This window comes from Pipistrellus hanaki (assembly GCF_964339955.1).
Source record: "Pipistrellus hanaki genome assembly, chromosome: 2".
NCBI lineage: Eukaryota > Metazoa > Chordata > Mammalia > Chiroptera > Vespertilionidae > Pipistrellus > Pipistrellus hanaki.
This window is the reverse complement of record NC_140504.1, coordinates 172,315,074-172,338,179: the sequence shown is the minus strand read 5'-3', so window position 1 is coordinate 172,338,179 and position 23,106 is coordinate 172,315,074. Positions and strand designations below refer to the sequence as shown.

Sequence of the window (23,106 nt, the reverse complement as noted above, 5' to 3'; positions counted from 1 at the left end):
TTCCTACTGTACCTTTTCTTACCATTGCCTATGCTTGGCCTACAGCATTCTCGGCCTACAGTAGTAGGCAAACTACCTAAGTCTGAGTCAGATGCTCACAGGTTACCTAACAATGCACTTCTCAGAACACATGTATAGTTAGCAACACATTCCTGTACATCTTTTCTAAGAACCATCACAAAGGTTCTTTTGAACTTACCAAACTGTTTGAATCAATAGGTGAATTGCTGTACTTGGTGTCTGTTGGTTGGGCACTGTCTTGTGCAGCAAAAGGTTGCTGGCTTAATCTCTGGTAGGGGTGTGCAAGAGACAGCCAAAAGATGTTTTTCTCCCTTTCTAAAAATCAATACAAAATCTTTAAAAAGTTCCTGACTAGTTTGGCTCAGTGGATGGAGCATCGGCCTGAAAGGTCCAGGGTTCAATTTCGGTCAATGGCATGTATCTTGGTTGTGGACACATTCCCGGTAGGAGCTGTGCAGGAGGCAGCTGATACCCTGTTTCCCCGAAAATAAGACAGTGTCTTATATTTTTTCTCCCAAAGTTGCACTAGGTCTTATTTTCGGGGAAACATGGGTAGATGTTTCTAGCTCTCTATCCCTCTCCCTTCCTCTCTGTAAAAAAAAAAAAAAAAAAAAAAAAAAAAAATCAATATAAAAAAATATTTAAAAAGATTTGACATCAAGTCTCAACCTCCATTAACATATTCAATACTTTTGCTTCCTCCCAGATTCTGAAAATATAGTCCTAAATACATTTCCATGATATCGCCATGTATCTTTACAACCCTATATAATAAAAGGATAATATGCAAACAGAACAGTGGAACCACCTAACCACCAGTTGCTATGATGTTCACTGACCACCAGGAGGCATGTATAGAACATGGCAAGTATCAGTTGTGGCAGAGCAAGAGAATGGGGGAGGGGGAAGGTGCGACAAACTAAGGCAGGGCAGCAGTTGCTGTCATTGGGGAGAGCATCTGGTAGTTACTGAAAATTCTTTGCTCCCCCGTGCTACTGTTCAGCCCTGGCACTCACTGTCAGCACTAGCCCCAATCGTTCTGTGCTGTCAACAGGTGCAAGCATGGGCTGCTGGCACAGGGGACTGGGGGCAGTGGCAGGAGGGGCAGAGAATGGGCCATGACCCGGCCCTTTGCCTACTGCAGCCTCACACCCCAGTTCCTCCTTTCAAGGTGCACAAATTCTTGCACTGAGCCCCTAATCTATGTTATAAAAAGCCAGTGGTCCTAACCCGTAATTCCCAAACAACCCGTCACCAGGAGGTGCATTGATGGGTCCTGTGGTGGTGGGAGGGATTCTGGTTGTGCGGGATTTCACTTGCTGGGCCTCGTCACTCAAAATAAATTATATATTTTATGGAAATTTCCCAGAGCATAATCTATTTTCAAACAGGTTTAAGGTAAGGTTCCTACTAAGGACTATAAACCAAAATAAAACATGACAAGACAGTTACACAAAGACAATTATTTAAGACCTTTATTAACAGGTGCTTGCAGTTTGTTGACTTTTTTGAAAAAATCAAGCTGTAAACTTTTATTACAAATTAAAAATGAGGTTCTTAAAAATCTCAACTTGACCAGATATGAAACAATTTAAAAACCTTTAAAGGTGTATTGAGAAAAACCAGGCTTTTTTTTTTCTTAAAAAACACGTTTGTCATTACCAAAAAGAGACGTCTTTAGATAAAAATAATAAAAACCCCATGCTGCATAGATAATGCAGATAGTTCTAGTTATCTGGTCAACGGGCAAAAAGCAAGCACTTAAGGTCTTCAGCTCCAATCTTTTGTTCATTTCTTATTGCTGGAATTTCGTATTTCTTCTTGTTGGATGACTAAACTGTAAAAGAAAAAAAAAAAAGAGATTATCTTGACAATTCACTGCAATGTTATTTCAATATACCAAATGCTCCAGGTCACAAACTAAGTAGGGATGTGAACAGGAGCAATCCACATAAATCAAACTGGTTTAGTCTAGGACAGCGATTCACAATAGGGGTGGACACTGCTGCGACATGGTTACTTGCAGGTTTCTGGATGATCTTCGCCACCCAAAAAATAGCACAGAGGGACAAAACCAAAAAGCATCACTGGCTAAACATGCTAATTCCAGCTAGGCCGCTATAGCTCAGGGAGATGAACATCATCCCATACACCAAGGGGGCATTCAGGAGGCAGCAGATCAGTGTTTCTGGCTCACCACTAATGGTTCTACCTTTCTCCATATCTCCTTTCCTCTCTCTCAAATCAATAAAAACGTATTTAAAAAAAAAGTTAATTCCAGAGCCAAGAAGCCTCCTGATATCAAGTAAAAAAGAATACCATACTTTTGAAATTGATTAATATGTCAAGGTTACCACTTTCTCCAAAGAGACTATATTGGCCATCATTATCTAGGTTATTAATTTTAGTAGGTACCCATTTTTTTTGGTGAAAATGCAGAATACAAGGTAATTAACATACTTCTTAGGCAAGGTTTTCAAAACTTTCTCAACTGGTGAAATCACAGAATACATTCAGAAAAGTTTGAAAAAGGTTTTTCTCTTGCATAAATGAACTCATGACTGCTCAGAGACTAGAAGAGGTCATTTAGGGTAAATTACCCGGATGATGGTAAAGATGGTAAGCCGGCACTTTTTACTCAGCCCCGCCCTGCTCAGCCTCGGGAGCGGACGAATTCTCAGCTGGTGGATCGGCTGCTTTTGTCTCTTTGCCATCTTGTGGTTTAGGGTTCTCTGGGCGTCTGCGTCGGTAATTAAAGTTGCGGCGGTACCGACGTTGAGGTGGCTGCTGACCTTGGGTCTCATCTCCTTGATTTTCCTTATCTTCTTCGTTGCCGTCCTCTCTAGGCTGTCTTTGGCGAGGAGGGCCCCTGGAATGAACATTGTGCAAGAGCGCAATGATGAAACCTTATTTCTTTAACCACCCACTAGTGTTAACACCATTATCTGGTTCTTTCTGTTTATCAAGTGGTCTGTAAGCAATTTAGCAAAAACAAAGGAGCAAATTTCTATTTCCCAAACTGAGGGATGACTTGGTACAAGATCTTGGAAGTGTAAATTGGAAGATGAGTCTTTAAAACTGGATTTTGGACAAGCAAACTTTTACCAATAGCATAATCTATTACACATTAACCATGAAATGACTAATATTTGATGTCATTTTATAACATTTTAAATAGGCTTTATAGTAACCAAGTTTGGGAACAAGTGCTGTTAACCTTTGTAGATGAACACTGGCTTAAAATGCAGGAAATCAAATTTAAAGAAAAGATGCCCTCCTCATGTAAATGAAAGTATAGTCCCCAGGGAAATCAATGAGATACCACTTTATACTCACTAGGATGGTCATAATCAAAAGGTAGAAAAATAATCAGGGTTGGTGAGGATGTGGAAAAATTAAGTTAAACCAAAGTGTCTATCAACTGATCAATGAACAAAATGTGGTATCTACAGAATAGAATGTAATTTGGCCATAAAAAGGAATGCTATGACATGGATGAACCTTAAAAACAGGATAAGTGAAAGCCAAATTAAAAAAAAAAAAAAAAAAAAAAAGCCACATTATATAATTCCATTTATATGAAATGCCCAAAATAAGACAAATCCAGAGACAGAAAGTAGATTAGTGTGGGCCAGGGGTTAGGGTAGAGGGGAATTGAAGAATGCTTTATTGGAAGGTGATGAAAAATGCCTGGAATTTAGATACTGGTAATGGCTGCATAACTTGGTGAATATGTTAACCCCCCCCCCCCCCCCCCCAAAAAACCCAACAACAACACTGAGACATTTAAATCCACAAAGTTCAAGTGTTACATTGCAGCAATTATCCTCAATGGCTTAAAATTAAAAATATCAGCACCAGCCAAAACCGGTTTGGCTCAGTGGATGGAGCGTTGGCCTGTGGACTGAAAGGTCCCGGGTTCAATTCCGGTCAAGGGCATGTACATTGGTTGCGGGCGCATCCCTCGGGGGGGGGGCGTGGGGGGTGTGTGTGCAAGAGGCAGCTGGTCGATGTTTCTCTCTCATCGACGTTTCTGGCTCTCTATCTCTCTCCCTTCCTCTCTGTAAAAAAAAAAATAAAAATAAAAAAATCAATAATATATATAAAATGAAGATTTCTACATTGTATTTTGGTTACTTTTATAGTAACAAACTTGTTTCTTAAAACTTATTTTGGCTGAAACCGGTTTGGCTCAGTGGATGGAGTGTCATCCTGCAGACTGAAGGGTCCCAGGTCAAGGGCATGTACCTTGGTTGCGGGCACATTCCCAGTCTGGGGTGTGCAGGAGGCAGCTGATCGATGTTTCTCTCTCATCAATGTTTCTAATTCTTTATTCCTCTCCCTTCCTCTCTGTAAAAAATATCAATGAAATATACTTTAAAAATAAATAAACACAGCCTCCTAAAAAACAAACAAACCCCCACAAAACTTATTTTTGCATCTACAGTTAAGGTTGCTATGTAAATGATTATCAGTTAGGAGGAGTAATTATTAATGTGTTAGTTTCATTCTTGACAGACTTAGTTTAGAAATCACATTTGGAGACTCTGATTACATTTTGCCATTTTGGGGTGACTAACAAAATGTATAGACTTAAACTGAGAAATGATTAATGGAAAATTAGGCTACCTTCAGAGACTGCTCATGTTTGAAAGGTAATGCTCACCTTTACCCTTTTCCCTCTCAAAGGTCCTAAAGATATAATAAAGCAAAAACACACACAAAACCACCCCGAATAAGAAGACCCATCTATGCAAATTGTTTTTAACCAGAGCCAGCAAAAAGGATGAAAGGAACACATCCTCAGAGATAACTGACTGACTTCAGGTTTACCTCCAGGTATCTGACAAAAGCAAACATGGAGTGTTAACAGAAAAATGAGCCAAAAGATTGCAGAAACATGATGCTGCCGATTTCTAAAATATGCTCGGGGAAAATTTTAAATACAAACCATACCTGCGGAATCGTGGCCTATAGCCTCGATACATATTCTGTCTCACTGGTCTGCCTTGTTCTCCTGCACCCTGGTTGTCAGCACCCTGAAAAGACAATGGAAATCAAGCCAACTGATCAGTAATGGAGAAGAAACCTAACAAGCCAAATCCAAAGTTTGGACCCAGGAGATTAAAAACAAAACCATCTAGTAATTGTGATTATGGTATAAGTCAGTTATTAATCTTGTTGGTTCTTATTAGGAATTAAAAGTGCTTCTCATTATGATTATATAGAGAAGATAACAAGAAAATGCTCATAATGCAGTCCAAGTTATCACTGTTGATCCTTTTATTTTTTTAAAGCTAATCCTCACCCGAGGATATTTCCCCATATATATATAAACAAATCAAAGGTGGTTCTTTTTTTTTTTTTTTAATATATTTTTATTGATTTTGTACAGAGAGGAAGGGAGATAGAGAGTTAGAAACATAGATGAGAGAGTCATCGATCAGCTGCCTCTTGCACACCACCTACTGAAGATATGCCTGCAACCAAGGTACATGCCTCTGACTGGAATTGAACCCGGGGCCTTTCAGTTCCCAAGCCGACACTCTATCCATTGAGCCAAACCGGTTTCGGCCCATTGACTTTTTTTAAAGTGGGAGGGAGGGAAGGAGGGCGAGTGAGCAGCAACAGTCTTAGTGTGAGAGACATGGATTGGTTGCCTTCAGCATGCAGCCCGGATCAGGCTAGGGATCTAACGTGCAACCTAGGTATATGGCCTTGACCAGAAATCAAACCCATGATACTCTGGTTAGAGGGCCGACATTTAACTTACCTCCATCACTTCTCCCTGTACAGGAGGGTTGGAATACTGTGGTCGACGCCCATAGGGTCTCCGCATGTAGTAAGGTGGGAACCGTCGCCTGCGGTAGGGCCGGCGTTGTTGGCCCTGGCCTTCGGGAGCACTCTCTGATCCCTCATTCTTTTCCCCACTCTCACTGTTCTGGTAATTCTGCTGGTAATTGCGTGGAGGACCCCTGCGACGTGGATAGCGCCTATAATGGTTACGGTCTGCTGCGTATTTACTGCCTTGTACTGGAACTCCACCAGGGCCTGTAACATTTGCTGCCTCCGCACCCTACAAAAAGCCATAATATATGGACAGTGACAACAGAAAAGTTAAGTACACTAAATAAAATTTACATAAAACAAATTTTAAATAAACAAAGGGTCTGTGGCCAGGGGTGCATAGAAATGATTAAGTATTAGTTCCTCACTGTTCTGATGGGATTGCCCTCTAACTGCAGCCAGCACATACATTAGGCTTGATGCACCTGTGTTCATCTGGTCACCTGACCCATCCATCCACATTAGAGCCACCATCCTAACGGATGAGATCTCCAAAATATTTCCACACTGAAGTCAAACCTTTACACAAAAAGCATCCTCACCTTTTCTCCTTCAACAACATCAAACTCCACAGTCTCTCCATCTCCTACACTGCGAAGGTACTTCCTGGGGTTATTCTTCTTTATGGCAGTCTAGTAATATCACATTCCAAAAATAGATTAACAGGAAGAATAATGTGCTTTTTCATTTAAAATGTACCAGAGTCAATATTATTTTAGCTTTAAATTAGCTTTAAATAAGACCAAACCACCAATAAGTTTACAAAAACAAGGACCAATACTACCCCCAACCTCAACCAAAATACCTGTCTTACAATGTCCCAGCATTTTACCGCTATTTTCCAAACTAAAACATGTAGCTTTAATACTCAAGAAACAATATATATATATATTTAAATGCTTTTAGCAAAAGCATTGTTACTTTGAACAAAATGAGGATATCAATCTATCCCCCAAAGACTGCACTTAATAGTAGAAGCAGCTAGCCCAGAGGGCCAGTTTAGATGACAGGCGAGTTTAGTTTTGCATACTTCAAAGTTGACCAAACCAACTTTGTCCTGTGTTACCATATCAAACTCAATTACAAATATCAACCAAAATCCCTTCCAACCTGTGATATAGAATGTAATTCAAATGTTATTAACTATGCCACTTTTTGTATTATTTAACTGCATGGGAAAGCTGGTCATTAACTCCCAATACAATAAATCTCACATTTACTTTTTCTCTAAGCTGCTATGACAAAGTAAAAGGGGTAAGAATAACACCTCACACTTGTGGGTAATACTTCTATAAAGTTCTTTCACACATTATCTACTCACTCTCATTATGACAAATGATATGAGGTATTATCATTCCTTTTTTAAATAATTTTTTTTGCAGATAAAATAGACTTAAAAAGGTTAGGTGACTTGTCCAAGTTTACATAGATAATAAGTGGCAGAGTGTAGATTTTTCTAAATCCAGGTCTTGGGACCCCAAATCCCTTGTTAATTCAACTACATCACAGCGATACCATTACAGGATCACTCATGCGTTTCCATTCCAAAGGAGGCAGGACAACCAACAATCTGAAGCCAATTAAGCCAAGTTGCCCAGAACTGCAATCTCCTTGATAGTACATCACTAAGACCTGAGCAGCCAAAGTCCCAAGAAACAAATTAATGTTGAAGCCACTTCCAAAATAAAAAGTAGAGCATATTTGGTGACATTTGCAGGTCAGTACAAGTGGGTGACACTCATTCAGCCAAAAACTTGATCTCATCTGTCATCTAAACTGTCACATAGTTTTCAAACCTTTCATATTTAACCAGCTCTAAATTACTTGCAGTCATAGGGGATAGCAGAAGCATGGATAATTAAAACCCCAAACTCAGTCAGCATCTTCAACCCCTCTCAACCCTGGTAGTGTTTCTAAAACTCTTGCTGTTTTTTTGTTCCTAAGATTGCATATTCCTTTGAACAGGCAGAACACCCATGAGGATATTCAAATCCAACGGGGTATTTGATATAACGTATGGGATATTCAGATAGTAGTATTCACTGGGTAGTGGCTTAACAATGAGTCTTTAATACTCAGGTATTCTCCAAATATTTTCCTTAGATGGTACTTGAGAAAGTTCAGCATGTAGAACCTACTGTTAGTTCTTTCATCTCAAAACACTCAAGTCAATCTAAAAATTATTTGAGTGCTTACCAACTTTGCCACACTGCCTCTTCATTTAGCCTTAAACTAGCGAGGATTTCAAAAAATCCCAAACCTGCCAAATTTCTCCAAAAATAAAAACATATCTTACCCAAAGTGCTTTGGAATAAGCAGAACTAATGTTACTCTGCTAGTTTTCTAGCATCCAAGTTAATGTCTTGCAGCCCTGTCCTACCTGTCCCATGATTACTGTAATCTGTCCTTACTATAGTTTAACCTAATAGCATTTGAAAACATCTTTAAGTTTAGATTAATGAGTTTTTTTGCTTATCTAAAATTAAGATCTAAAAACAGTGTAATGACTTGAGTAATTCTATTTTAAAAAGCTGTTAACTATTAACAATATAACAATTTGAAACACCTATCTTAATTAAGTAAACTGCCAATATGTCTCAATGTATACATTTAAGCATCCTATCACTCTTCCTGTGGGAATTAAATGAATTAGTTGAGAAGACACCCTCCCCTTTCTTCTCAAAAGCCTTGAGTCAGAAGCATAAATATCCACACAAGCACCCACCTGGTGTACAAATACATCTTCCTTGGTGTCATTCCTGCAAGAAAGAGAACCAAGTGAATTAGGTTAAAAATGGAATACATTTCATGATGCCTTTTTTTGTATTTCCCCGTCTTTTTCCTACTATTAGAGATTTTGGGCTGCCAACTAGCCACTAGAAAATTTAAAAATGAAACAAAACAATAAAAACAAAACTAGCAAGCCACTGATTTCTCCTTTAAAGACTAAACAGTTGCCAACAGTTGTTAACCTCACCACCTGTAGGAAGGATAAAACAGCCTAAGAAACCAAAGGGTGACCCACTAAGCCATTAGTTAGGAGGGCAGCAGTGACTAAAAACATCTACTGCCATTCCTTATCCTACTAAACATTACCAATGTTCCAGCACACCCCATTTGTACCTCTAGTGCATGGTTTCTTCCATTACTAGCTTCCTTCTTTCTCACTTAATTCTCAATCATTTCCTCTTCCCAACTCTTTTTAAAAATATATTTTATTGATTTTTTACAGAGAGGAAGGGAGAGCGAGAGAGAGCTAGAAACGTCGATGAGAGAGAAACATCCACCAGCTGTCTCCTGCACACCCCTCACTGGGGATGTGCCCGCAACCAATGTACATGCCCTTGACCGGAATCGAACCCAGGACCCACCCTTCAGTCCGCAGACCGACGCTCTATCCACTGAGCCAAACCGGTCTCGGCCCAACTCTCTTTGAGGTCATAAAAATGACCACTAAAAACTCCATAGGATGTACAACACAGGGAGGGAATCCTAATGTCAACAATGGAGTATAGGTGATGATAATGTGTCCATGTGAATGCACCAAATTTGGTTCTGGTGTAGGACTTTGTGCATGTGTGGGCATGGGGTATACAGGAACTCTACTCAATACTGTCATGACTTAAAGTATTGACTTTTTGAAAAACCACCCACCACAATTAAGTACAAACACAGGTATCACCAATATCCACATCATTCGTGTGGTAAGCATTACACTGGAGAATTAAGCAGGTAAAGACGAACAAAACTTTCCACTAGTACACACAACCCCTTCTCACCTATTAGGCATCATTTTACATCAATCATTAGCCTAGTCAAGCTACTGATAGTAGTTTCCACTATATTTGCTTCAGGACTTTAAGTAAGTTCAATGCAAACTGAGTTCAAACTGGGTGGAGCAAAAGTGATATAGCTGTGTGGGAGGTTAAGAATAGGAGCCGAAAATAGTCATACAGGTAGAGAACCTAGTAAAAGCTTTTAGATAGAGGAATGTGGCATGATACAATTATTAGATACTAGAGGCTGATTATTACATACTCGAGGCTGGGTGCATAAATTCGTGCACGGGTGAGGTCCCTCGGTCTGGCTAGCCATCTCTCCCAGTCCTGATTAGCCCTACTGGGACACGCTGGCTGGGGAGAGGGACAGCGGGAGTGCACTGACCATCTGCCCCCTGGTGGTCATAATGGTCACTTAGGCATGCATATACTATATATATATATATATATATATATATATATATATATATATATATATATATATATATATATATATTTATATTTATATTTATATTTATATTTATATTTATATTTATATAAATCTAGTGGCCAATATGGAAAATTTGAGGTGCCCATTTAAAAGCTACTTCAGAAATCTAGAAGAATGGGCTAAGGGTCTCTATGTTAACTGTATTTGATATGTTTTGCAGTAAAATGGGAAAAACTTTGTGGATAAATGGGTGTTAGAAATGAGAAGTGGAGCCGAAACCAGTTTGGCTCAGTGGCCTGCGGATTGAAAGGTCCCAGGTTCGATTCCAGTCAAGGGCATGTGCCTTGGTTGCGGGTACATCCCCAGTAGGGGGTGTGCAAGAGGCAGCTGAGAGATGTTTCTCTCACATCGATGTTTCTAACTCTCTATCCTTCTCCCTTCCTCTCTGTAAATAGCAATAAGATATTAAAAAAGAAAAAAAGAAAAGAAAAAAAGAATTTCCTATTGGAAGAAAGGAGATTCTTAAAAAAGTGAGAAGTGGAGAATTATGTGCATTTTTAGGTTGGGGTTAGGATAGTGATATCATGAGCAAGAACCACCACTGGAGGTGAAACATTCCTAGACTGTGTGTTCTTCCACCCTCTTCCTTCTATTAGCAAACCAGAGTGAGAGGGCCCAACAGTAGTCCTATTGTTTAATGTCAAAGGAACAAAGGTTCAAATGAACTAGATTGACTGGCTTATTGACTATGGGGCTCCTGGCTGATCCACGATGCAAAGCATATACCTAAGAATCCATATAACCTAGAATATCATTATCGTGAGGATATTTAACAGGACAGCTTTAATTCCTGTCTACAAATAGTTTCATAACCACCACTAATTAGTTTTCAATACTAACATGATGGCAGGGGCTGGAATGTCTGGCCATTTGGGCTGGCTCTTCCAAGGCATTAGGGGTGAGTTAAATGTTTGACCAAATATAACAGGCTAACCTTTAAGTTGATTAATTTTGTATGGCCCGTGAATGATGTTATTAACATCCAAATGGCCCTTGGCAGAAAAAGATTCTCCACCCCTGCTGTAAGGAGACAAACAAAAAATTGGCAGAAATTTAGAAAATTAGTAGAAAAAAATTAAGAAAGGTGGGAAAAGTCTACAAAAGTGATTCTCAATGAGGGCGGTATTGGTCACCAAAAGGCATTTAAAATTGTCCCAGAGACAGGGGGCACTATTTGCATTATGGGTTGAAGGGTGTCAGGCTTGCTGGATGACTAGGTAAAAATTATGTGGTATCCTACTCGACTTTCTTGTAAGCAAATGTATAATGTACTTGATTTCTGAATCTAGCAATTTCCCCCCCTGTTCTAATATGCATTAAAATTTACTAACTATGCAACTTCCATGGAGAGGGATTTTTAAAATTAATAATGCTGCTAGTGTATCTGGGCAACCAATACAATACAGTGCTTTTAAAAATATATATATTTTGATTTTTTTAGAGAGAAAGGGAGAGGGAGAGTGTGTTATAAACATCGACGAGAGAGAAACATCAGCTGTCTCCAGCACACACCCATTACTGGGGATGTGCCCACAACCAAGGTACATAGCTTTGACCAGAATCGAACCTGGGACCCTTGAGTCCGCAGGCCGACACTCTATCTACTTGTGCCAAACCAGTTAGGGCCAGTGCTCTTCTTATCAATCCATACAAAGTAGCACTGACTGTTCATCATGTCTTCTAAAGAAGTTGCAAATAGTTACTTATATCAAAACATTTTACACTGTAATAAAAGAAATAAAAGTAGTTTATCTGCCCTAGGTGGTTTAGCTCAGTTGACAGAGCATCAGCCTAAGGACCGAAGGGTCCAGGTTCGATTCCAGTCAAGGGCACTTACCTAGGTTGCAGGCTTGACCCTGGGCCAGGCCCATACAGGAGGTAACCAAACTCTCACATTGATGTTTCTGTCTTTCCCTCTCTCTGAAAATCAATGGAAAAATATCCTCAAGTGAGGATGAACAACAATGGAAAAGTAGTTTATTTATGAATTTTATTTAGGGTTATAGAAGGAATATTAGAAAAATTTCCTAAACTACTTAGGACAATCTTCTTAAAAACAGTACAAGGAGGCTCTCTGCTCCTCCTGTTCAACAGACAGCTGCAACCTTGAGACATGATGGTGAAGGTCGGAGCAAATGGATTTGACTGTATTGGGCATGTGGTCACCAGGGCTGCTTTTAACTCTGGCAAAGTAGATATTGTTGCCATCAATGACCCCTTCATTGACCTCAACTGGTCTACATGTTCGGTATGATTCTACCTATAGCAACTTCAAAGGCACAGACTAAGAACACAAAAAACTTGTCATCAATGCAAAGTCCATCTCCATCTTCCAGGAATGAGATGAGATCCTGCCAACATCAAATGGGGTGGTGCTGGTGCTGAATATGTTGTGAAGTTCACTGGTGTCTTCACCACCATGGAGAAAGCTGGAGCCAAGAAGGTCATCATTGCTGTCCCTTCCGCAAACGCCCATGTTTGGGATGGGTCTGAACCATACAAGTATGACAACTCCCTCAGTCCACGTGGTCACAGCCACCCAGATCCCTGAGCTGAATGGGAAGCTCATTGGAAAGACCTTCCGTGCCCCTATCCCCAATGTGTTGACGTGAATCTGACCTGCCACCTGAAGAAGGTACCACATACAAAGACATCAAGGTGGTGAAGTGGGCACCAGAAGGCCCCTTCATCCTGTGCTATCCTATCCTAAGAAGCAGGCCACCTCCTGCAACTTAACAGTGACACCAATTCTTCCACCTTTGATGCTGGGTCTGGCACTGATTATTTTGTCAAGCTCATTTCCTGGTATGACAACGAACTGGGCTACAGCAAAAGGGTGGTGAGCCTTATGATCCACATGGCCTCCAAGGAGTAAGAGGCCCTTGGCTCTTGGGGAGTCCTTGTCCCAAATCGATCCAACAGAGAATCTCCTGACCACCAGTTTCCATCCCAGACCCCCTGAAGAAGGGAAGGAGCTAAGAGAGCCCTACCTTGTCAAGCACTAGCAATAAAGTTCTCTGGACACAACCAAAGAAAGTACAAGATCACCATCTCCTAGAACAGTTGGACCCTACACCTGCAGCTTCCACACCCCTGGATTCAGCCAACCAGGGTGCATGCAAGAAGAGTCACTGATGTATGCTATGTATAGCATTTACTTTCATTCTGATAAATGCATCATTTGGTGATTTTGTCATGCAACCAGAGTGCCTTTATTTACACAAACCTACACTACAAACTTGTACAAGATGTTACTGTAGGCAACAATAAACACATGGGTAAGTGTTTGTGTATCTAAATAGAAAGGACACCATAAAATACAGTATATAAGAAAAATGGTATGCCAGTATATGGCACTGACCATGAATGGAGCCTGTAGGACTGGAAGTTGCTCTGGGTGAGTCAGTGAATTAAGTGGTGAATGAATGTGAAGGCCTAGGGCAGTGGTTGGCAAACTGCGACTTGAGAGCCGTGGTTTGCCCACTCTGTTGACTAATGAGTTTGCCGACCCAGAAGTTTTGACTTCAGGTTAAAGACATTATAGTACATTATTAAAATATTTTTTAAGTGTTTTTCCCTAAGGCAATGGTTGGCAAACTCATTAGTCAACAGAGTGGCAAACGACCACTGGCCTAGGGCATTACTTTCCATTACTTAAGACTTTTATAACAACACTTGCTTAAAACACAAAAATTGTATAGCTGCACAAAAAATCTGTTCATATACTTGTATGGCAAGTTTTAAAAATATTCTTGTTAAAAAAATAAACACCAAGACATAAACACACACATTAGCTTAGGCCCAACACAAGGTCAGGATCAACATTAGCTAGGATTCTTCCACCTCCATATCTTGTCCCACTAGGAGGTCCTTCAGGGGAAATCACAGCATGGAGCTGTCATCTTGTACAATGCCTTCTGAAGTACCTGCTCAATTGTGTGTCACTGTCAGAAACTTGTCTGTGGTTTCTTTTTTTAATCATAGAATTGTTATATGCAGATAATGCACCATGAACATTATTAATGAAAGTCTTTTGATGTTTGGGGGGGGGTTTCCATATTTTGAAACTTTTATTTTATTTCTATACTGTACAGCCCCATTCAGTGCTCACAGCCCAAGGGTAAGGAGGCCGAGCAATGGTTTGAGGCTGCAACTTCCTCTGGCATGGGTCCACTATGAGAGTCCCACAGGGAAGGGCCCCCCATAAATCATGACCATGCATTTTTCAAACATGCTTGTTGAAGTCTGCAAAAGCTCCTGCTAAACCCTTCACAGTGCATTTTCTTGTGTGTGTGTGTGTGTGTGTTAAGAGTCTCAGTTTTCTTTTCTCCAGACTCTCTAGCTTCAACAACTCGTTAGTCAATTTCTAAGGAATCATAATTTGAGTTCCTTGATGCCATCCTCATCCATACCCAGGTTAAAAGTTGTTTGCTATTTCAACCAGTCGTGACTTTTGCAACCTTTGAGCTGTTACAGTAAGCAGCAGGACCTGAGTACCCTCAGAATTTTGGGGTGTGTGTGTGTGTGTGTGTGTGTGTGTGCGCCCGTGCGTGGGGGCGCTTGAAACCAATACAGGTTGACAAATTGTCATGTCAAGAAACACAGTACTCATTTATATTATGTTAGCCTACTAGGTAGGAATTATAATAGAGCTTCCCTTCATCCAGTTTGAAAATATTAAATGGAAAATTCCAGAAAGAATGAATCCTTAAGTTTAAAATCATGTGACTTTCTGAGTGGTGTGATCATATCTTATCTCAAGGAACTTGGACTATATTCCCCATAGACATGGGTGTGGTGGGGAGAGGGAACTATTTCATCATGACCAAAGTGTATTTGATTTTAGAAGGAAATTTGACAGCAACAAATTGTTTTTAGCAAAGATAGAATACTATATGGTTTAGATGCAGTAAATAAATCTAGCTGCAACTTGTTAAATGACTACCCAGAAATTCCGCACTGCTAACAGGGAAGACTTTTAGCCCTCCTTCTACTATTAATAGCCCTGTAACCTTGAAAAGCTGCCTCCTCCTCACTGGATCTTTTTCACCTGCAAAATGGGAAAACTAAACCAGATAGATACATAACAGCTTACATTACTAAGGGTTTAAGTTCCAGATACTTTGCCAAGTGCTTTATCTGTATCATTCAATCCTGAGGTGGGTGCTATTATTAACTCTCCATTCTACAAATCAGGAAAAAGAAACATCTGCTCACAGTAAAATTTGAGTCCACAAGTCTTGGTATTTTACTATGTTGAGAACTCAATAAAGGACCAGTTCAGAAATCTTTATATTTTAGCTTTAGAAGTAGATTACTGTACACTGGTATCTCCCAATTTTCAGCAAGAATGACAACAAGCATCCCTAATTCGTCTGCAGTACACAAAGAAACCCCACATGTTTAGACCAGGGCTCTGCTACACCCCTCCCCCAACCCTTACCATTCAATCCAATGTAGCAGTTGAGAGAGGGCAGGCAGAATATTGAGGACAGTGGTTGAGAGCTCCTTACTAGGACCACTAAAAAACAAGGTTGGAATGGTGGCTATTCTATCCCTAACTACATGATCTTGGGCAAGTTGCTTTATTTATAAAGTGGTGACTTTATATCTATTTAATGTTAGATAGTTATCACTTTTTAAAAACCTAATCAAGGCTACACTGTATAGAATCAAACCTAAACTCCTCCAAACTGCTGCCAATTGAAATAATCTTAACTTGCATTCTGGGTTCTAGAACTGCTGTCCAACAGAAGTAAAATACAAGCCAATTACTGCATCTAAGTTTGTTTTCTAGTAGTTATAATGAAAGCAGGCAAACTAATCTTATCATTTCAACACATATAATCAACATAAAAAGTTGATGTTACATTTCTCTTTTCATACCAACTCTTTACAACCAGATATGTATTTTTGTAATTACTACTGTATTTTGTACTTATTGCTACCATTCCAAGTGTCATTCTATAGATCACACGAGTCATCCCATTCTCATGCAGAGCAAATGTACTCCACTTATTTTAATAATAAAGACATTATTTACTATTGAAAATTTTTACCGAAAATAAAAAAACAAAAATATTGTTGGTAGGTTGTTTTCAACCTATCTAGAAATAGTATAGTATTGTCATTCAGTAAAGGAGAACACAGTATGACTTAAAAAAAAAAAGAAAAAAAAAGGAACCACACAGACAGCAAGAGGCTGACTTGCTGATGGAAAAGGAAAAAAGTCACTTTTAAGTTAGGAGAATGCTGAAGAAAAAGGAAGAGCGCAGCCGCTTGGCTCAGTGGTTGAGATCGACCTATGAACCAGGAGGTCACGTTTCGATTCTCTGTTAGGGCATAAGCTCAGGGTTTGGGGTTTCGGAATCGACCCCTAGCATGGGGCGAGCAAGAGGCAGCTGATCAATGATTCTCGCTCATCATTGATATTTATAACATCACTCCCTCTCTCCTCCTCTGTGAAATTAATAAAAATGTATTTTAAAAAATAAGCAACAAAAAGGAAGAAATCCTGCTGGGATTAAAAAACAACCACCACCAGAAGTCTCTTTAATAATTCCTAAGGTAGCACAACAAAGGTAAAGACATGTAGCCAGCACTAAATTTCTATACTATAGATTAAGGGAGGATGGGGGTAAGGGGAAGAGATCAACCAAAGGACTTGTGTGCATACATATGGGCCTAGCCAGTGGCCATGGACAACAGGGGGGTGGGGCATATGTAGGGAGGGGTTAGGGATGGGAATGGGGGAATAAGGGCAATTATGTGAGACCATAATCAATAAAATAAATTTTTAAAAAAGGACTTGAAAAATAAAAAAATATTTTATTGAAAAAAAAAATCTACAAAGATTTAAAATGATTGGTTTAAACAAGACCTACTATAGAAGCTTATATAGCCATAATGAAATGCTTTTATTGCAGATTAGCACATCAAGCCAATTTTAAAAGCCTAATTTGTCCAACTGCATAAATTAATTTATAGCCCTTTGCTTACACAAACTCCAGGATATATCATCTACAGAGTGTCCCCCCAAAATGGAAATATACTTTGGATACCATTATTAATTCCAATGAGTTAAATCTGAAAGGAACCATCAAATTGAGCTATCAACTGTTAAGAGTGCTTCCAAGGGCTGAGATTTGAAGGGTAGGAGACTCAGCAATAACAGCCCTACTAGAAAAGCAGAAAGTGAATACATTACTTGTCTATTCTAGATTTTACATATCAGCGACTTGGTGAACTCTGGAAGATTTCTGGCCTTCATCCAGATCGATGGTTAACATAAACCAGCAATTAAATCAATCCTAAAGTGCTCTATATATAAGTCATTGCCATAAGAGCCCAGTTCTAAGTCATGTTTTAAGACATAACTTGGGAACTACTTAAATATATTATGCTCCCCTGTCCCCAAATCTATTCCTTTTAAGAACTAAATAGTATTTAAGGCTTTTGGGGTCACAGACACTATTGCATATTTTTAAAACCCTTTAAAAAGGTAAAACCCTTTCTTAGCTCAGCCATACAAAATCAACAAAATAAGATTCAGAAGTGAAATTAAGGTCCGATGTTCTCTTCTTTAATTCCTTAATTGCATCCCAATATTAACTATTAAGCAAATCCTTTAATTTGTAAAGCCAATCTGTAGGCTCAACTGGTACTGTTATAGCAATTCTTAATTACATGAAACAGGCAGTGAAAAGTAGAGCTTTTCAACCTAAGGACTAGCAGTCAGCACACAGGAGCTCCAGTGACATGCTAGACATCATTTAGCTTATTGAAAGACTAAATAGCTAAGAATTGCCACCCTAAGAAATTATCTGTAACTATTTGGATAATTACAGATAATTGATGACTAGAGGAGATAACACTCCCAAACTCCAGAATCAGAAATCCAGTTCAAATCCCAGCTCTGCCAATTGCTAGCTAGTCTCATCCTGGGACAAATTTACTCTGTGCCTCAGAATGGTACTTGTATCTCAAAGGCTTGCAGATTACACCGATTGGTCCCCCACCCCTGCCAAGAGAGAACACACTTGACAGCTACGACTAAGTACAGTGTTTTTGTAAAGAGGAATAACCTAAGTACTGTTTCTTACCTCATGGGTAATACATTCAAAGGCATATACAAAAGCCAGACAGGAAGGGAAACTGGAGTCTTCTACTGGATTGGTTGAATTTCAATATAACAGGATGCCTCATTTAAATGTGATATATTCACAGCCAGAAGATCTTTTTATTTGCCTGGGATTATAGGCCCTAAAGGCAAAATTCTCAATATTTTCGGTGCTACCTCCTGAATTTTAAATGACAGAAATTAATCACATTTCTTTTTAAGACACTGTATTGTCCAGACTGGCCAACATTGATCCATGAACCAGGAGGTCATGGTCCTTTCTATCCAAGGTCAGGGCACATGCATAGGTTGTGGGCTTGATCCCCAGCAGGGAGTGTGCAGGAAGCAGTTGGTCAATGATTCTCATCCTTGATCTTTCTGTCTCTTACTCTGAAATCAATAAAAAATTACCCTGGAAAACAGAAAAGTACTCCTATTCTGGTCATTATAAAAGATACGTGTCCCATTGAAAATAAATTTTTACTGATTCATGCCAACCTTATATGAGTTTGGTAAACATGGATCAATCCACAACAGCTAGAAGCAAAAGACAAAACCAGGTTTCTAATTTAAAAAAGCAGAGATTCAAATCCTGAAACCACTGACCCATGTGGTATCAAGTCAAGTTTTTCACAGTAAAATTAAAAAATTAAAAATAAGGCCGAAACCGGTTTGACTCAGTGGATAGCGCATCGGCCCCGGCGGACTGAAAGGTCCCAGGTTCGATTCTGGTCAAAGGGCATGTACATTGGTTGCAGGCACATCCCCAGTAGGGGGTGTGCAGGAGGCAGCTGGTGGATGTTTCTCTGTCATTGATGTTTCTAGCTCTCTATCCCTCTCCCTTCCTCTCTGTAAAAAATCAATTATATTAAAAAATAAAATAAAATAAGGGGGGGGGCAAACAAGACCCTTTCGGTCACATTATCTAATTATCTTTTGCAAACTCAGTATACAAACAAAATGAATTTCTCAGAAAAGCTAGATGAAAAGGCAGTGTCCCCTGCCCTCCCCAACCCCATGTCTCCAGTTGGCTCTACAGACTTAACCAACTGTTAGCCTCAAGAACTTTAGCTCTTTAAGACATACATTTTCCCTTAATCAAGGCAAACCTCTCCTGGATTTAGCCGCAGTCAGATTGTAGAGTGTCTTATTCAAGTCTCAGAATCATTGAAACAACTAATTTAGAAATATAAAGCACATTTGAGCCAGTTAATTTGACAGAATAGTTGAGGTTTGCACATTCCAAACAAAGGATCACCAAAAACCAATTTACATTTAACTTGCCTAGAGGATGACCAATTGTGTTGATTGCAAGTCAGGACAGAAATATTCAAGCAATGGCATCTCATCAAATAAAAATTTAGAAATGTAAAGAACTACTCTTTCATCTTGAATATTATTCACTTCAAAAAGATTATAACCTCTATCTACTTAGCAAAATACAGTAAAACAGAAGGCACATGCTACAACTTTAAAAACACACACAAACTACAATCTACAGGGAAAGGGCTGCAAATTACAGTCCCTTCATGCACACCAGTGATATCTTTTGATTATATTGGGTCAAGATGAAAAAGCAATGTTTTTCAAGGCATTACCCACAAGCCATAATCCCCTGGAATTCTTATTGAAAATGTACCCTAGACCCAGAGAAATCCAAGGCTGGGTAGCAAGAGCACAGAAATATATACTCTTCCAAAACGTAAGCCCACAAATTCAAAAATCACTGTTAAAAGGTTATTAAGATGGGAATACTAACTGAAATGCTAACAAGTTAAGAGATCAATCAACTAAAAAGTGGTCAAATATAAGCACCAAAGTATTCCTTTCCTTGCTCACTGGTAACACATTATCAAAAAAACTGATAAAAATGTAGGCTTGGCCTGCCACAGGAAGGCAGACAGTGTAAGAACAGATGAAAATTCCTCAAGATTTGGAACAAAGTATTTCCCCACAACTGCAAACGTGGAAGGCAGACCATCAGTACTTACAATTTCTTTTGCTCTCCCCAACAATACTTTTATGGTTGAGTAATGAATGGTTTTTCATCAGCCAATTATGTCTGTCTTTAAACTTGATCTTGCTCATTTGATTTTCTGCAGTGCTGTCCATTTCACAAGCATTCTGTATTACTTCTTGTGTTCTTTTAAACCTCTAGTTGTTTAATGCCTTCTAAAGTAAGGATTTAAGAAAAATGCTGAGACGACTGTAGGGTGTCACTACTGAGACTTCTATGTAAGATGCTGAGCCTCCTACTAGCACACAGGGTGCACTACACCCATGTAACTGCACTACTAGCCTTGGCAGCCATCTTGAAAATGATGCCTCGCTCACAAGGGAGCCCGTGCAGAGCACTGAGCAAACTGCACCTTACCACCACGGTGGCTACAACCAACCCTAAGCATTATTCCTGAAGGTGTAGTCTGTACCCTTGCCTTCAAATACAAAGAAAGCTGTTAGCATGGACTAAGGCATCTTTGATTATTAAAGCTACAAGCAAAGCTTTAATAAAATTTACCTAATAGGATTTGGGGACAAAGGAGTAGAAGAAATAATTATTGAGGAAGGCGAGGGCCATTTTATTACAGCTGTCACTTACTCTAGGAGCAAATGAAAACCGCTCTTGTTGCCAAAGCAGTCCTAAAATGAAGTTCATCGAAGGCATTCAAACAGTGTATGTGGAAACGTTAAACAAAGGCACTATCACCTTAAGGCAATCTGACCGGACCTCACATAACTGCATTGTTAAATCATGTCACCTCCAAAGGTTAACCGGTTGTAATAACCTATATAGTCATCCATGGGTCACAGTTTCAAATACCAATTCCGGCAACGTATAAAACAATAAGCATAAAAAACGTGGTGGGCCGGAGTCCAACAGAATTATATGGGTCTTAGTTTCGTCAGCATGCCCTGTCAGGAGATGGATCACTCATTCCACTTGCCTTGGAGTTCAGTTCAGATTAACATTTGTCGCAAAACAAAGACAATCTCGAGATCCACTAATCCCTTCGGCCATAAAGGAAAACAGAAATCCCCCACACACACACCAGAGGCAGCACCTACGTCCGCATGCTTCAACCACCCCAAATTCGCAAAGCCTGCAGCTCGGAGCAGAGAGCGCAAGGGGGTAGGAGAGGAAGGTCAGCTCACCTGTTGATGAAACCATATCCGTTCCTTACATTGAACCATTTTACTGTTCCCAAAACCTTCGTTGCTGGAGGAGGAGGGAAAAAAACCACGATTACCAGACACACTTTTTTTTTTTTTTTTTCCAAAACCGCCACGCTTCAGCATCCGGTCCCTCGGGCCACCTGACAGCCTTTCTTTCTCTTTCTCTTTGGAGCCTGCTCCCGGGCCGCGATCCGAGGCAATACCCCGGGCGCCTCCGCGGTCCACGTGGGAGAGCGAGCTCGCGGACGCCGCCGAGAGGGGCGCGGGCCCCGGCGGGGCGCGCGCGGCGGCGGCGGCGGGCGGGGGCCCCGCGGGGCGCGGAGGAGCACGTGAGGAAAGGGGAAGCCGCCCAGCCCACTCCGGCCTGCGTAGGCGGCGCGCCGCGCCCTCCGGGTACACGCGGAAGGGAGCGGGTGGGGGGGACGGAACAACGGCGTGCGGACCCGGCGCACGCGGCCCACGGGGAGGGAGGGACCCCGCCGCCGCCGCGCCGCACACGCGGTCGGTCGGTGGCGCGCGGCCGCCCGGGGGGGGGGGGGGCGTACGGCCGCGGGGTCCAGGGGCGCGGGAGGAGGTGCGCGCGCGCGCCTGCCGGGCACGCGGGCCGGGCGGGCCTGCGTCCGCGAGGGCGCGGGCCTGGGGGGGAGGGGCGGCCGCGCGTCCCCGAGTCGGTCCCCCGCCGGCCACGCGCTCGCCGGCTCGCCCCGCTCCGGGTAACGGTTCCGCCGCCGCCAGGCTCTCTCCTACGGCCCCACCCCTGTTCCCTTCCGGCTCCTCACCGATGACCTTCTTGTCCCCGCCGGCGGGCGCCGCCGATGTGAGGCCGCCCGGGCCGCCGCTCCCTGCGCCGCTGCCCGTGGTGCCGGGCTTGGTGTCGGCGGCGCTGAGGGTGGGGGCGGCGGGGGGGGCGGCGGGCGGCTGCTGGGTTTCGGCCTCGCTGCTCATGGTTGCGGTGATGGTGACTGGGGCCGGCTGTGGCAGCTGCGGCTCCTCCCGGGGTGTGATGGTAACTAGGCCGGCGGCGGCGGTGGGGCTGCTCAGGGCTCTCTGGGGTCCGCTCTCCGCTCCCGCTACCGATCGAACTAGCGAGAATGGCGGGACGGGCGGGATATGCCCTGCGATCGGCCCGCCCTAAGCACCGTTCACTGGCCAGGAGTGCTGTCCATCTGGCCACCTGACCTCGATTCCGGACTCGTATTGGCTGCTGCTTCATTACTCCTCCGCGCTCATTGGCTCTCAGGCGGTTAATTCTGCCGACCTACAACCGTTCCTGCGTCCGCCGCCGCCGTAGAGACCGGAACTAGAATTAGAGTCACCACGAGAACCATAGAGTACCCGAGAGGACGGGCAGAAGGAACTTGACTTTCACGCGGCTGTAGCATGGGCGGGCGGGCGGAATGCACGTCCACGGTGGTGTCCTGGCCTGAAGAAAGGCATGGCCAGACCCTGAGCCGGAATCATCCGGTCCTCGAAAGGTCTGGAAGAGTGCTCGTCCATACCTTAGCCCCAGCGAGAGAGGCCTCCCACCCGCCCTGCTCGGAATACGGACCTTGAGACCTCAGACCATATCTGCGAATATAGAGCTGTCTCCTACAATGGCCGTGTACTCGCGGCACAGCCGAGGGTTAATGAAACAGAAACTTAACTCTATGCATTCCAAGAGTGTCCGTTTTTGG

General features: G+C 41.7%; 2 protein-coding genes across 8 annotated transcripts in view; both read right to left on the bottom strand.

Annotated features, from left to right (window-relative positions):
* CCDC30 (coiled-coil domain containing 30) overlaps nt 1-23,106 on the bottom strand; it is a 143,939-nt gene that overhangs the window by 16,197 nt on the left and 104,636 nt on the right. The window lies entirely within an intron of this gene.
* YBX1 (Y-box binding protein 1) lies at nt 1,479-22,562 on the bottom strand. Its single transcript, XM_084874698.1, has 8 exons — nt 22,210-22,562; nt 21,410-21,473; nt 8,594-8,627; nt 6,411-6,500; nt 5,795-6,097; nt 4,978-5,060; nt 2,622-2,890; nt 1,479-1,858 (listed from the first exon to the last, which is right to left on the bottom strand). The coding sequence occupies exons 1-7, from the start codon at nt 22,373-22,375 to the stop codon at nt 2,656-2,658; spliced, it is 975 nt and encodes a 324-aa protein (XP_084730824.1). The 5' UTR covers nt 22,376-22,562; the 3' UTR covers nt 1,479-1,858; nt 2,622-2,655.

Coding starts and splice junctions, on each gene's coding strand:
- YBX1 (XM_084874698.1), bottom strand. CDS start 22,375: ATGAGCAGCGAGGCCGAAACCCAGCAGCCGCCCGCCGCCCCCCCCGCC. Junction 8,628..21,409: donor GGATATGGTTTCATCAACAG/GTGAGCTGACCT, acceptor TCTTTCTTGCAG/GAATGACACCAAGGAAGATG. Junction 6,098..6,410: donor ATGTTGTTGAAGGAGAAAAG/GTGAGGATGCTT, acceptor GGCTTTTTGTAG/GGTGCGGAGGCAGCAAATGT.